The sequence below is a fragment of the Tiliqua scincoides genome, chromosome 5 (genome assembly GCF_035046505.1).
Source record: "Tiliqua scincoides isolate rTilSci1 chromosome 5, rTilSci1.hap2, whole genome shotgun sequence".
In the NCBI taxonomy this organism is placed as follows: domain Eukaryota; kingdom Metazoa; phylum Chordata; class Lepidosauria; order Squamata; family Scincidae; genus Tiliqua; species Tiliqua scincoides.
The window spans coordinates 9,564,895-9,581,676 of record NC_089825.1 but is presented as its reverse complement, the minus strand read 5'-3'; the positions used below and the strand labels follow the sequence as shown (position 1 = coordinate 9,581,676).

Sequence of the window (16,782 nt, the reverse complement as noted above, 5' to 3'; positions counted from 1 at the left end):
AGATCTGCCATTGCCAGATTTCTGCATTATTCCAGGCAATTCTATCATTGTCATTTACACTATCCCACACTGGTTAAATGCATCCTCATTTTCTAGTTTGAGTTCTGACCTCCTCTCTCTACCTACACTACACCTAGTCTGATAATATGCCTTCTATAGCGCTGTCTCCTTTAGTGATTTGCTACAGTGCTCTTTATCCTAGGTTGATTGACAGCCATTTTAGCCAATGAGGGAAGAACAGAAACTAGAAGAGAGTTGAAACTCCTATTATGAAAATCTAGGACGACTTTTACTTGTTAGTTTTACCTTTGCCTGGATATTGCATAGAGAACAGGGATGCTCAAGTTACACAGGTCAGTAAGTACAAGCATCAGACCCCTTTAACAACATTAATGATTTCTCTATGTATTAACGTGAACCAAGTACATTCATATTGTAAACCCTTAACATTATCATGGTTTTGATTGAAAAGAATAAAATGAACTCAGATGTGGTCAGTTGAGATTGTTCTTCCTTAATTACAGGAGAAAGAAGTTATTTGTCAGTTTTCCCCTTTTATGAGTAGGGTGTACGAAAATGCCTTTAGACTCTGAAATGGACAATTAACCATTTATGAGCCTATTATGCTAAGGGCTCATTGGCAAGATGTTGGACAAAACACGTCAATATATGCTTGCCAGTTAACAGATTCACTGAACTAAGAATTTTGATAGCTCACTGAACACTGACTCAGTTGGCACCAGTGAAATCTTTGACCATCATATCTTCCACTGTTTGACCTCACTTAGCACACATCAGCTTTAATCCAACTTCCTTCAATCACATCGTAATATTTTTAAGACATTCACCTAGAATATTTGTTGGGTAATTCAGAAACACATTGTGCCAAAATGGACAATATTGGGGATAATAAAGCAAATGCACAGATACTGCTTTGTATTTAAGCCATTTCTGCCCAATGTTAAAAGCAACAGGAATCAAATGTGTACACCTGTGGGCTGGGAAGAAATGGGTTAAAATGGTTCAGAACACACAGTATTACAGTTTGAAGAATGTGACTGCAAGCGTATGTACAGCTTAGTCACACATGGAAACAAGAAATGCTTGCACTCCAATAATAAAGCAACAAGTAGTAACAGCTAACTGTGAAATAGCCAAACAAACTCAAATTAAGAGCTAGTTCTTTTCCCGAAGAACTATGGGCAGTTAAACCAAGGTAGCTGGAACACTGCCCATCTGTAACATGCATTCAACATGATGATGATTAAATAGTCCCCAACTCAAACAGAAACAGTTTCAACTAACAGCTGGAATAAGGTTATAAATAAATTATAAATGCCTCAGTTTAAATACATATTATATTTTCTGGCTGTTTGAGTAATGAACGATTTCGGTTTCATTAATGTTAATTTGCTTACTTTTAAACATCTGAATAATTGAACATGTAGATCACAGGAGTCTTAATTTCCACACTGAAAACAATCAAATAGTCTTAAAGGCAGGGTCATTCTTCAGATTGACAGACATTGTTCATGACTGCTCTGAAAAGACTTGTAGAGCTATCTTGCTGCCTCAGTCTTCTGTAACCTCTTCTCCAAGGACCCATTTTCAATTATTGCCTATGTGATGTTCAACCCCTATACATAAAACAAGCATTTGCATTCTGCTAGTTAATTGTGATATATTAACACTGCTCTCAAAAGCTAGTAAAAGCATAAAATCTGAGTTTTTCAAAAAACAGGGGCTAGAACGATCTCTGCACTCTGTAGTTCCCTTCAGAACAGTAAAGATGCATTTTAGATTTAAATAGATTTATTAGTTTCAAGATTTCTCTTTAGTAGAATTCCTCAGACTCTGATTCTATACTTATTTCTTCATCCAGGTGCTCCAAAGTTAAGTTGCTAGACTCTTCTATCCACTCTTCTGACACTAAACTTGATTCAAAACTTGCCACGTCCTCTATAATTTCTTCTGTTATTCCTTCATATTCTTCTTCCTCCACTAGCAGTTCCTCCACTTCAACCAGACCATCATATTCTTCAAACACCTCAGCAGAACCTTCATTATATTCTTCATAGAGCTCTTCCTCTGACACTTCTTCTACCTCCTCTGCCACTTCACCTACTGACTCACTACTATACTCTTCCACTATCTCTTCTACAGACCTTTCTTCTGATCCTTCAGACTCCTCTGGCAGGCTACAGAAAGTCACTGAGTAGATATCTAAGAAAAGTATGAATTGTACTCAGGTCAATTCATAAATTTGTTTCTGAGCAACCTAAGCCATCCTGAGTTGCAATACTCTCAAACTGATTTTTGAATTAAATCCAATTTGATCACATGAGTAGAAATTTTTAAAAAGACATTTCAGTACCGAGATTTGTTATCAGAAAATGCTATTATTCCTCAAATGAATTATAGTACACTGCATAGTCCCATAGCATTGCATACTAAGGTTATGCTTCACAGCTTGAATTTTTCTGTGCATGTGATTCAATTGGCTGATCTCACTTAGCGTATCGGTTTGAGATCTTCATGTTACCTCCTGTTGCTTGCAAGTGGAGATGTAGGTCACCTTTCCCATTCTGTTCTTTGGGAAGGACCTCAAGAGACCCATCTAAACATGCCATGCTTACATGGAAGACAAATTCAAGTAGCTTTCTTCATTTGTTATTCTAACCATCTGCTCTCAAACAAAACCTCAACTCGTCACTAAGAACATACTGCAATAGTTGCCATTTGAATTATGTTATCTTCTCCCAAACACAGCAAAGATAAGCCACAACATAAACAGGGAAGCAGGGGGGCTTAACAGAACCCCTTTTCTTGAAAAAGAATTTTGATTGCAGAACCACTGAGGATCAATTTTCATACCTATTTCTTTCCTTGCTTCTTTCTGATCCAGAAGCAAACATAATGCATGGCTTCTCAAAGAGGGATACAAGATATAGAAAGGAACAATAGCTTTGCATTGCTCTTTCCACACGTAAGGGAATAGCTTTCAGATGATAAAAGTCTGTTGCCTACTAGACGAAGAGGGTTTAATACACTGCTTCTCCATCTCTATTGTACAAGCAAGGCAAGTGACATCTTCCTGTCTTTACAGGTATGTAATACAGAGAAAGACAGTAAAACTGGCCCACAGACATTTTCCTCATTGATGCAGGCAGGCTCCAGGAGTGAGGGAATCAGAATGTGCTCCCTGCTGTGTGTGTCAGAAGGTAAAGAGCATGAGCAGTCTGAAGCACTTCTGGCTCATGTATTAAGGCCAGATAAGATAGTGGAGAGACTAGAGAAAAATAATAAAAGTCAGATGCACCTTGCAGGCCTATTTTCCACACTTTTAGTCTTCAAAGCATACTCTTTCAAAGCATGGTTGCCAATAAGATTTAGTTTGCACTTTTTAAACACTGAAGAAAAGTGTCACAGTATTTAGGAAGCAAAACATATTTCATTATACGGAATACTACTTCCTATCCACGTCACTATCCACCAAGGTTAAACAAATGCCAAACCAAGTTTTGAGAGGACCAGACTGAGATCTTGTTTCTTATGTTTTCAAAATGTAAATAAATGGTAAAGCCAATTTAAAGGATAAAATGCAAGCAGCATTGTTTATGCAGAGTTTAGAAGTATTATCTACATATACAATCCTGTTATTAATCAGATTTACAGCAACCAGGAGATAACCACATAAAGCAATAAAACAAGATTAAGCATACTTCGAAAACACCAACAGTAAAAACATGACAAAAATTGAAACAGAAAGTATAAAATGTGACAAGGTTAATCATCACAGCTCTACAAGTATCCCTACAGATAAAAAGTTAAAGTGCAGTATACATTATAACAGGAATTCTAGCACATTACATACCAATATCCTCCCAAATTTAATGAATACTCACCAAAGAAGTCAAATGAAAATGGGTCCCTTCCACCAAAAAACTCCCTGAAGACATCCTCTGGGTTCCGGAATGTAAAGCCATATTCAAATGGACTATCAAAATGACTTCCACCTGCAAAAGGAAGACATTCAGTATAACATTTCTCAGAGCAACATTTTCATTCTTTTTATAATGCTTTAACTGCGCACTTATTGCGAAGAACCTTTTAAAGTTACCAATATTTACTAGAGAGCTGTAAAGAACAAGATTCAGATAAGTTTAGATTACTTTTATTTCTAGGTTCTCCACAGTTCTTTACATGCCTTAACCAAAGAACCTAATGAATATAGGTTTTAGACAAACCAAAGTATTTAAGCCACTTTGTTTTGTTTGGTTTCAGATGCTAAACATAGCAAACTTCTTCATTCACACTTTGTTCAACAAATTACCCATTTATTTTGTTTTCATTTTTTCTAACACCTCAGGCTCAATAAACCTACCCTCAAATGTTTGTCCAATTTCTGTTCTTATTATCACAGTAAATGTAATAGCTCTTTGTTTTGTTTAGTAACAAAGTGTTTCTTTGGTTTTTTAGTGTTTCTTTATGTCAACATTGTAGAAATATATTTACTTGGAAATCATTAATCAGGAAGAAACATGTTAAATTCTAACATACCTCCTCCTCCATTTAAGCCTTCTTTTCCATATTTGTCATAGATGTCACGTTTTTTAGCTACAAAAACAGGAAATAGTTACCAGACAACTTTGATATGACCAAAATTTTGATGTCTGACATTTATATTAATAGACTTTAATCTATACATCGCATCTGTATGGTTGAATCATTTTCCATGAAGACTTCCATAAAACTCAGCTGAAGTATTAAAGACTATAAAGTGATCAAGATGCACAACTTAAGTCAGTCCTAACAAGTATTAAGCTAAACGTACAATACTAGATCAATAACTTTGAGAGAAGGATACATGTGCTATTAGAACAGTTGGGAAATCAACTAGATTGTGAAAGAATAGACACCAATCTCTTGCCACTTAACTAAAAAATAGCTCTGCAGTAGTTACCCATCTACAAAAAGCAAGCAACACCTTTATTTTTTAATTTACAAGGGATCCAATAAACTCATGAGGTTCTTAATCTTCCTGTATATATAATTCATACTCTAAGGCTCTGGGCAGCAGCAGTCCATCCCCAAGGCTGCCTGAAGCATCAGCTTCAAGTGGTGGGCTGGAGGTGGCAGAAAACTGGTGAGGAGTGCCCTGCATCCTGTGCCTGCCAATCACTCATCACCCGCTTGCCCATTCCCTCATTTTTTCCTTGCACATCTGACTACTAGCTCAGATTTGCAGCAGCTTTTGATTTGGCAAGTAGTACAGTCCTATTCAAGAGCAAGAAGGAACTGTTTAGTTCTAAGCATGCAGAACTATTTTGACACAGATATATTTTGCTGGTAAGAAATTCTAAAAATAAAAAAGTGAAATGCAAAGCAGTAGGATTGAGTAAACTTGCACTCAAATTTTCAAGATGGAGTAGAAACACTTTATTTCAGAGTTCACATTACCCAAGGTAAAACACGCACCATTGCCCACAACAGATTACCGATTCTTCTATCCCTCTCAATATTTTGGTTAAAGAAATGCTAACGTTTACTTGCAACAATGGTCATAATTCATACATAAGAAAGGTCAGACTTTTCTTCTCCCATATCAAGAAGTTTTAAAGATTCATTTAGTTTCAAGAATGGCTTGTCACAGGACATACACGCTTTATGTGGGGCATGCCCCTGAAGACAGTTCGGAAACTGCAATTAGTGCAGAATGTGGCGGCCCGTGTGGTCACTGGAGCTAGGCGGTTTGACTTGGTCAGTCCGCTTCTCCGGGGACTACATTGGCTGCCCATTCGTTTCCGGGCCCAATTCAAGGTGCTGGTTTTGACCTTTAAAGCCCTATACTGCTCTGGGCCAGGCTATCTTAGAGATCGCCTACTCCCGTACAATCCGGCTCGTCCTCTCAGGTCATCAGAGAAGGCCTTTTTACAAGTGCCACCGCCCAAGGAGGTTCGTGGGGCGGCGGCAAGAAATAGGGCCTTCTCAGTAGTGGCACCAATGTTGTGGAACTCCCTTCCCCTTGACTTGAGAATGGCTCCCTCTCTTGAGTTTTTTCGGCGAGGCCTGAAGACCCTGCTCTTTAAACAAGCCTTCTGATTCCATGGCCTTTTTAACACTTTTATACATCTTTTAGTTTCTTTTTGACAGGCTGGATTCCTCTATGATTTGCTGTTTTATGCTCTTTTTATTCTGACTTTATTCTGATTACTGTTTTTATGGCCTGTTAATGTGATTTTAAAAGTTTGTCTAAGAAGCACTGTTAAGACATGACTGTTGAAAACTACCTAAAGATATGCCCCTTTAGAAACAAAACTGGTATTTTCTACCCAATACAAAGCAGAATTCTGTAATAGAATAATGGTAGCTCATGAGAAGTGACAAAGTAACATCTCAGCAAGAGAAACTGGCATGGGAGTAGGAAAAAAAGACTGAACAGGAAGAAAGCTGGTTGAGAAAAGGATGTGAGAGGAAAATGTTCACAAGCTGCTGCTGCTGCTGCTTAGAGACTGATGGCACAAACCAGGCTGAAGGTGGCTGCTGATCACAACTCCTGCTTTATACTTCCACCTGTCAGCAACTGCAGATTCCAATCCTTGGCATTTTAACAAACATGCTTATCACAAATATTGTGACACATGGCAATTTCCAAAGTTAAACTCACATCTCCCTGCTATAGGGTTTTTTCTTCTGAAGCGCAATCAGCAATGTGCTGTCTTTGGGCCCAATCCTACCCAACTTCCCAGCACTGGTGCAGGTGCAGTGCAACCTCCAGATATGGGAACAAATGTTTGCAATCCTTGAGAAGGCCTCCGTGACTGCCTTTCCACCACAGGATGCAGAGTATGTCCCATGGGTATGGCTGCACTGGAACTAGAAAATTGGATAAGACTGGGCCCTTAATCTCTTAACACTTACCATCTGACAGCACCTCATATGCTTCAGCTAATTGTTTGAATTGTCTCTCAGCTTCTTCTTTGTTGTCTGGATTTTTATCTGGATGCCACTTTAGTGCCAATTTACGGTACCTTAAACGAAAAAGAAATTACTGATCTCAAACCAAGTTACTTTTATTGCATTTAACCAAAAATTATTATAAGTGATTGACCTCAGTATGCCAATTTTCTTTAACATCAACTTCTCATTTTGCATGCAATAAGGCCAAACAGAGATTTGTACTTGATGTTTAAGATCCTTGACGTTTTAACTGTAAGGTAATAAATTTGGATCTGAAGTAAAATATGCCTACAGAAACCAATTTCAGTTGCATTTACAGAAGCACAACATTATCTTCATCATGCACTTCTCTCTGTTCCAGGAGTTTACTGTTCAAATGCAGAAACTAGAATTCTATCACCAAATGCAGGAACTAGATAACTTTACAGCTCAATGGAAGGGCTGCTTTTGTTAATTACAATCAGTCAGCCCCCAAGACTATCTGCAGTTCTTTCTGCCCCCTTCTTCTGGAGGGAAGAGTTTGGAACATGGACTGTTACCACCAATTGTCAGAGACCACAAGATATTCCACCCATACCCCAAATTACACTATACCTTCATGAAGATTTTAAATAAAATGCTTTATTGGCCAAACATGACTGAATAAGAAGGTATAAATATAATAAGAAAAATAGTAAAAGCGATGGAGAGGTATCACCTTAAAAATTCACAAGATTAGTACTTACGCTTTTTTAATGTCCTCCGGCGAGGCATGCCTATGCACTCCTAGGATTTCATAATAATCCACCATGTTTTAAATCACTTTGATAAATCCTGTAAAAAAGGGGTTTTTTAATATTTACATTGCAAATGTATATAGAAATAGAAATGTTTTCAACAGAACACCCTGCAAACTAGAAATAAGCATGCCACAGCGGTAGATTACTTTAGATTTAAACAAAAACACATACAGCCACAAGACCTAGGATTGCCATGCTGAAAATACATAAATGTGTACAAGTAAAACATTACCAAAGTTCCAAGTGGCCTCCAGTCTATGTGCTTTACTGGCATTGGTGAAACTAATCATCCTTTCTATATTACTATAATAGCCTTATTCCCCTTTTTATGGGGAATAATTTCAGCATCAAGTCAGAAAATATTGGAAAATGCAATCAGGAAAAAAATCCATCAAGGAAGCAAACAGACAAAAAACCAAGGCCCAATTCAAAAAACCAAGTCAATTCAGTGACTAATTTGCTATACCAAAAGACAAATAGTCACAGTGTGCGTGAACAACCACTTCAAGTAAACATAATGGATTTCAGAAAAAAACCCTGAACAGTCTGGGTATCCCTGCACTTCATAAGGGTTCCTAAAAAGTGTTCCATATTTAAAACACTAGTTTTTTAAGTAGTTTAACAGTGGGGGAGCTCTTTATATGCAAAACTACCATTGTAAACACGCTATATTCATGTCATCAAGGAAATACTTGCTGATTGCTTCATTAGATTTTAAAACTGTGAGTGCTTTCAACAAGTCATCCATACTGCATTTCAAAAACAGTATAAAGAATGGCAATAACGACATTCATTTTGGTCATTCCTAACATTTCAATCTCAGGTTGTCATCTAATACATGTAGGATACAATTGCAAATTTAAAACAATTCAGTGCCCTATTAAGCTAACAATACAGCAATAGTGACCATAAGATTTATGCATCAAGAAATAGTGCACTGAAAACTATTTACATGGATTACATGATTTAAGATTATAACCAACACAGTTTTTTCTTCAATAATACACAATATATTTTTTAAAAACTATATTATACATTGTTTCCATAGTTGGAAGATAATTTGCTGTTACTTTTAATTCAGCTTTGTCAAGATTTAAGCCAAAATATGAGCCACTGTATCAGCAGTGACTGATTATGTTGGGAGTTGAACCAACCTAAACTTTTACCAAACAACTCCTAGCTAAAACTACACTCCCCTTCTCCATATCATTTAATATATGGATCTACTTAGAAGGAATTTATCCAGGTTCCATCCTCAAAACAGTAAAAATGAACTTTAATGGCTTGTGGCAAGGATGGAGCAGTATAATGTCATGAAAGAAAATACGCAAATAGAAAACAAGAGGAAAGGGACAACTGGAAGGTGTTCAGGCAGACAATTATCCTGGGACAATGAAGAAAAACACAGCAGCAGTGATGAAAGGTGTCTTACAATTTGCAGTTTCAATCCTAGTTCACCAATGTCAGAAATTCCTTACTATGTCTAAAAAGTCAGAGGATATTGGAGATGAAGGCAGTAAAGGGAGAGAAAGAGCAGCAGTGCATGAAGCTAGCAAATATAATACCAGCAGGTTTTATAGCCAACAAAACAAGATAACTATCTGCAGTGTACTAAAAATAAGTCAAATTAGTATTGCCTTAGCTGCTGCAGAAAAACCAACAAATTGCAATCATAAACCACTCTAAGTTGTTCTCCTATTTTTAAGATGCACAACTCTACAATATTTGCCACAGACACTTTCAGAAGGTATCAGCAAGAAAGTTTAAATAGGAAAACATCCAGCAAACTTACAAGAACCTTGGAAAAAGTAAGACAAGAGATTTGCTGGTAGTGACAGTTTAACAGATATTCTAGAACATAGAATATTCAGTTTAGCAGAACATTCATTAATTAGTAGAATATTACCAGCACAGACTTCTAATATTAAAATCTTGGTGCTGATCATCATCATAAATGAAAGCATACATCCTATGTATAATGGAGTACACGAAGTCTGTCAAGCACAAGTGGATATGTGTTACAGCACAATCCTATGCATGTCTACCAAGGAAAAATTGTATTCAATGTGGCTTACTAGGAAAGGGTGTATAAGATTGTAGATTTTAATTACTGTAGGACAAAGTTCCAAACAACACAGTCCTGGAACAAGCTGGAATCCCTAGCATGTATGCACTGCTGAAACAGAGACGCCTGCGTTGGCTCGGTCATGTTGTGAGAATGGATGATGGCCGGATCCCAAAGGATCTCCTCTATGGAGAACTCGTGCAAGGAAAGCGCCCTACAGGTAGACCACAGCTGCGATACAAGGACATCTGCAAGAGGGATCTGAAGGCCTTAGGGGTGGACCTCAACAGGTGGGAAACCTTGGCCTCTGAGCGGCCCGCTTGGAGGCAGGCTGTGCAGCATGGCCTTTCCCAGTTTGAAGAGACACTTGGCCAACAGTCTGAGGCTAAGAGGCAAAGAAGGAAGGCCCACAGCCAGGGAGACAGACCAGGGACAGACTGCACTTGCTCCCGGTGTGGAAGGGATTGTCACTCCCGAATCGGCCTTTTCAGCCACACTAGACGCTGTTCCAGAACCACCATTCAGATCGCGATACCATAGTCTTTTGAGACTGAAGGTTGCCAACACTAGACTACAACTCAAAACAAAAGCAACAGTTCTTCCATCTCAATTGCAATCGTATTGACAACCTTCAGTCTCGAAAGACTATGGTATCGCGCTCTGAAAGGTGGTTCTGGCACAGCGTCTAGTGTGGCTGAAAAGGCCAATCCGTGAGTGACAATCCCTTCCACACCGGGAGCAAGTGCAGTCTGTCCCTGGTCTGTCTCCCTGGCTATGGGCCTTCCTTCTTTGCCTCTTAGCCTCAGACTGTTGGCCAAGTGTCTCTTCAAACTGGGAAAGGTCATGCTGCACAGCCTGCCTCCAAGCGGGCCGCTCAGAGGCCAGGGTTTCCCACTTGTTGAGGTCCATCCCTAAGGCCTTCAGATCCCTCTTGCAGATGTCCTTGTATCGCAGCTGTGGTCTACCTGTAGGGCGCTTTCCTTGCACGAGTTCTCCATAGAGGAGATCCTTTGTTTGTATTTACATGCCTTTCAGGATAGACTATTGGTGGCAAACGTTCAAACAAGAGATTACATATTACACAGAGATATTACGCAGAGATTACACACAAGAGATGTGTGAAATCACACAAGAGATTACACAGAGAATTTAACAACATAAGAAGATTGTATTCAATGGATGGCCAAGGGCCTATCTAGTCCAGCTCCCTCTATCTCACAATGGCCCACCAAATGACTCCAGGAGCACTCAGGACAACAGAATACCTGTCACTGTCAACATGTTGCCATTCCCTTGCCTCTGGCATTCAGAGACAGGCTACTTCTAAAACCTGAAGGGTGCATATAGTCATTGTGGCCCGTAACCTGTCATGGAGTTTTCCTCCATAAATCTGTCCAAACCCCTTTTAAACAGATCTAGTTTAGGTGCTCTCACTACATTTTGTAGCTAGAAATTCCACAGATTAATCATTCAATGTATAACAAGGCATGCATAACAAGGTATAGGAGAGCAGGGGAAGCTTTTGCCAGTGTGGTTAAACCATTACAAAAAAAAGACACTAATACCCCATCATCCCCATCCCCAGAAGACTTACATTTATTACACTTACAAAGCTATTTAGCTGCTAAATGCTCTATGGTCCTGGCCCACCACCAGTCTGCGTAAAGGTTTTCCCATCCCTTTAAGGGACAGGGAAGGCAAGAGGCAGAGAAGTGATCCCCAGGATCACATCCCTATTGGGCGGAAGAAGGGGCGGTGCTTTCATTTACTTTATATAGGCAGGGCTGCAGCAGGCTGCAGGAGGTGCAGGGAGCCTCCACAGCACTCCCTGAGGCTTGGAATTGTCAGTAACAGCAGGCACAAAGCATTAAGTGAAAGCACCCACCCTTTGTACCCCCATGGGGATTGCAATGCTGCCCTAGACCCTCCCCCACAAAGGCTTACTGAAGAAGTAAAGCTCCCTCAAAGTTTCAGAAACACCACTCTATGGAATTTTGATTAAGTGATCTTACGACTACTGACCTGGAGACAGGGTTCAGCAGTGAGGTGGCTATGTTTGCAGACGACAGCAAACTTTTCCGAGTGGTGAAGACCAGAAGTGATTGTGAGGAGCTCCAGAAGGATCTCTCCAAACTGGCAGAATGGGCAGCAAAATGGCAAATGCGTTTCAATGTAAGTAAGTGTAAAGTCATGCACACTGGGGCAAAAAATCAAAACTTCACATATAGGCTAATGGGTTCTGAGCTGTCTGTGACAGATCAGGAGAGAGATCTTGGGGTGGTGGTGGACAGGTCGATGAAAGTGTCGACCCAATGTGCAGCGGCAGTGAAGAAGGCCAATTCTATGCTGGGGATCATTAGGAAAGGTATTGAGAACAAAACAGTTAATATTATAATGCCATTGTACAAATCTAAGATAAGGCCACATCTGGAGTATTGTGTCTAGTCCTGGTCGCCACATCCCAAAGAGGACATAGTGGAAATGGAAAAGGCGCAAAAGAGGGCAACTAAGATGATTGCTGAGCTGGGGCACCTTCCTTATGAAGAAAGGTTACGGCATTTGGGCCTCTTCAGCCTAGAAAAAGAGAAGCCTGATGGGGGTCATGATTGAGACATACAAAATTATGCATGGGAAGGATAAAGTGGCTAGAGAGATGCTCTTTACACTCTCACATAACACCAGAACCAGGGGACATCCACTCAAATTGAGTGTTGGGAGAGTTAGGACAGACAAAAGAAAATATTTTTTTGCTCAGCGTGTGATCGGTCTGTGGAACTCCTTGCCACAGGATGTGGTGACGGCATCTGGCCTGGATGCCTTTAAAAGGGGATTGGACAAGTTTCTGGAAGAAAAATCCATTATGGGTTACAAGCCATGATGTGTATGTGCAACCTCCTGATTTTAGAAATGGGCCATGTCAGATGCAAGGGAGGGCACCAGGATGAGGTCTCTTGTTATCTGGTGTGCTCCCTGGGGCATTTGGTGGGTCCGCTGTGAGATACAGGAAGCTGGACTAGATGGGCCTATGGCCTGATCCAGTGGGGTTGTTCTTATGTTCTCTCACCTCCCATCCAGAGAGTTGTCTGAGCCTCCCAGACACAGCGCACGCCCATGCACTGTCTCTGGGAAGCTCAGATGACCCTCCAGAGGGGAGAGGAGGGGAGCATCCCCTTCCCTGCAGAGGGTCCGGATTGCGTCAAGTCCTGCTTGAAGATGAGGATCGCAGTCCCAATCCCTGTCATTAAGCAGCACACGACTGCATTAAACTGCCAGAGAGGAGAAGTTGAATTGTTTTAAACACTTCACCTCCAGCAATGGAATGTACTACACAGCAGGAAATTCTCATATGCTGCAACTCTAAACTGGATTTCTAGACCTCAATGTGATAGAAAAAACCAAACGAAAACGAATGCCACCAACTCTCCCTAAAAGTTACTGCTTCAAGGAAACATATCCCTCATTGAGCACACTTATCATTTTAATCTCCACCTTCACCAGAATCCCAAATCCTCTGGTATTTTTGAAGTTTTAAGGTGGAGTTTCATTACTTAATTCTGCCTGAAAGCATATAGATTCCTGGCTAAACTGGAAAGCAGCATTCTGGCACACTGTCTTTTTATTGATTGCAAAATACATATGTACTGTATCTGACATTTGTATAGCACTTTAAGCACGCAAAAAGCTTCACATGCTTTATCTTGATTTTATCCTTACAACCACACTGTAAGATACCATATTGCAGCTGGAGAGCAGAGACTGCAAAGAAGTGACTTGCTTAAAGCCACCAGATGAGTTCATGGCAGAGGCAGGAATCAAAACAAGGAAACCCCAACTCATAGCTCAGTCACTTCACCACACCAATCTAACTGACCATACAGTTGTGTAGGCATTAAATTCAACATTTGCAATACTCACTTTTGTCTTATTTCCTGCCCCCTTTTCAACTGGCATAGGATCTCACTCCAGAGTAGCTTTTCTAGCTAACCCATAGTAAAAAATTTATGATAGAAAGCTTTGTAAAGAACCAGGCTGGCATTCTGCAAGGAAACCCTAGAAATTCTCTGAATGCTAATACACCATGCCAATTCTTGAACTGTAACATTTCACCAAAATGAGACTGAAGCCTGAGCTCTGCATCTCATCCTAAGTAGTTCTACTCTTGATCACAGCTTGTTTGCTCAAATTCCAGCCCCATCTGTTTTTGTTCTGGCTTGAACTACCAACTAAGGATTTGTTAGACTACATGTTTAACAGAATCCTAGGTTCAATGGCTTGTATCCAAAGGTGCCTTTTTGCAACCACTCATGGAACAATATTTTCTAGCTGGCTAAACAACTCTGCTTTTTAACATCTGCTGGAGTCTATTCCCACCTCAATGGGAAGGTAAAAGCGTTCCGTGCGCTTAGACATCTAGTCATGCCAGCCACATGACCAAGGAAACTATCTATGGACAAATGCCAGCTCTTCGGATTAGAAAGAGATGAGCACCACCCCAAGTCAGACATGACTAGGCTTAATGCTGGGGGAACCTTTACCTAGACTTTATGCCCTAGAGCCTTAGCCTCCTTTTCCCCATTATGTACTGTGATTCAATACCTGATACACTGTGGCTGATTAAGTCAGAATTTTCAAGGGTGAAAAGATTCTGGACAGCAGAAGTGAAAGGAGAACTACTACTAGTTCTCAGTTCACAGCATCCTTACTATCTCAGTAATTTTTTCACCATGTGCCTTGGCCAAAAGAAATACCCAACAGCTGTGTTTCCCTCAAAAATTTAGAACACCCCACTGAATTCACTGTGGCACCACTGCACACAGTTTGGGAACTCTGGGACTAGACACTGATGGCCTAATGACTTTATTTTGTACAAGACAGCTCCCTATACCTCATGTAACTCATGGTCAAAATACCGGGAAATATTAAACAACAGACAGGAGACTTATTTTAAGCCCACTATAATCTAGTGAGAACAAAATGGAAAGAAACCAATGTAACACATTATCTGCCTATTTTCACTTCCTAGCCCCCAAAGCTGTTACTTAAGTGTAGCACCTTTTCCAAAAGAAATTCAGTCAAAAAGTTTTGCTAAACCAATACACCTATTTTCTCAAAAACAGTTTAGAAGTCTCTTTTTTACATGTAAGGAATATTATGATATGAATGAATTTTATGACAAACATAAGTTTTTATGTTTCCCTACAACCTCCCTGGACCATTCAGTCATTATAGAAGGTATACATTAACAACTCCTCAATACTGAAAACAAACTCTGTAATAATTTCCACTGCAAACTGTCTTAAAAGCACTAGCTGTTAAAATATAAATGAAGTACAATAGCATTTATCCCTTCCTGACTGTTTAATCTCCTTCGCTACAACTTATGGAATTACTAATAAGGCTGGAAAACTCCTAGGATACCAGTTACCTAAATGTTTAATTTAACTTCAGGAACAGCTCTGAATCACTTATTTCAAGCAGGGAACAATGCTTTCTGGAATAACTTGAGACCCACTGCTCCAGTTAGTTGATTTTTGTGTTCTTCCCCGCCCCCTGCAACTTACTCATGAGCTTGGACTATTCAACAGCTATTGCTATTTTAAAGAAATCGGTTATTATGTTCTAACTCAGGGGTCTCCAAATCCCGGTCGGGGGGCCAGATATGGCCTGCGGCCAGCCTCTATCCAGACCGCGGACAGCCTCTGAGTCCCCTGAGAACCTCTGGTCCAGTTGACCAGACACAACTAGAGTTGTGCTTCTGGGTGGGGAAATGGGGACCATTTGTGCTTTATTTCTTGGACTGTGTTGGTGCTTGGAGAAATCCTGGGCATTTGAGCCCATTCATTTATTAATTCATCTAAGTTCCATCTCTAATGTGTTTATTTAAATTTTATTATTTAATTTTTTTTCCGGCCCTCAACACTGTACCTGCTATTTGATGTGGCCCTTCGGCCAAAAAGTTTAGAGGCCCCTATTAAAACAAGATAAATTACACAACAGTACATTGTGAAAACATATAAAGATGGAGATACTGAAGATTTCGGTCTGTTTCTCAAACGATTATACCAGGGCTCACAAATTTCTGAATGTATCTGTTTGCCTTCCCAATACCAATAACCTGCTTCAGAGATGAACGCATGGAGATCTTCATCTGCTGTCTGCTCCTACATGTGAAAATTTTTGGACTGGGGCATTAATTTATCACTATCATTAAAGAGGATATGGACAGGACATCTGAGTGTCCAAGGTGTATTATTTGGCTGGAAAAGGTAATGATAACTGTCCCAGGATCCTGAGACAGATGCAATACTTCAAACCTATGCAATACTTCTCTCAGGTTTGAAAAACACTTCCATTAACTCTTGACTAAAAAAGCAGAAATCAAACCAGTGTTTTATATATATTTACTACCATTTCAAAGCTTCTGGAACAATAAGATTATACTAGACATTTTTAGGCTCCAGAATGTGATTTACATAACACAACCCCTTTTGAATAGTTAAGAGATTATGAACAAAGGTCTTCTGGTGTTTTTTAAAATACACTGTATTCCATATTGGTTATGCTTTGCAGCTGAAACAGAAACAAAACTGAAGTGAATATACTACAGTTATATTATTATATAGTCCCTAAATAAAACTGAACTGCAACTTCAACCACAAGCATCAGGAAGTAAATGTCACTGAACTCAACGGCATTTACAAAGTAAGTGTACAAAGGGCCATCAGTTATTAATCACACACTCCACTTCCCTCTTAAAAGGTTTCAGCTGGCAACTCACTGCACAACTTAAAATGAAAATGTATCAGTGACATTCGGGAATGGTTTTTTTGTTTGTTTTACAAACAATTTTATTTTGGACAAAGAGCAAGCATTTTTCTTTTTTGAAACACAAGACAACTTCCAGTTAACAGCAGATAGTAAAAACTGGAAGTGGGTAAAAATCCAAAAAAACTTCCTGCCTCTGCTTATATGTTATGG

General features: G+C 39.6%; 1 protein-coding gene across 2 annotated transcripts in view; it reads right to left on the bottom strand.

Annotated features, from left to right (window-relative positions):
- The window catches only part of DNAJB6 (DnaJ heat shock protein family (Hsp40) member B6), a 60,053-nt gene that overhangs the window by 40,939 nt on the left and 2,332 nt on the right, over positions 1-16,782 (bottom strand). For both annotated transcript variants that reach the window (XM_066627398.1, XM_066627399.1), the window contains exons 2-5: positions 7,686-7,773; positions 6,922-7,031; positions 4,561-4,617; positions 3,906-4,016 (exon numbers count right to left, since the gene is read on the bottom strand). In XM_066627398.1, the coding sequence (XP_066483495.1) occupies positions 3,906-4,016; positions 4,561-4,617; positions 6,922-7,031; positions 7,686-7,750 (343 nt within the window). In that variant the 5' untranslated portion in view covers positions 7,751-7,773. The remainder of the gene's footprint in view (positions 1-3,905; positions 4,017-4,560; positions 4,618-6,921; positions 7,032-7,685; positions 7,774-16,782) is intronic.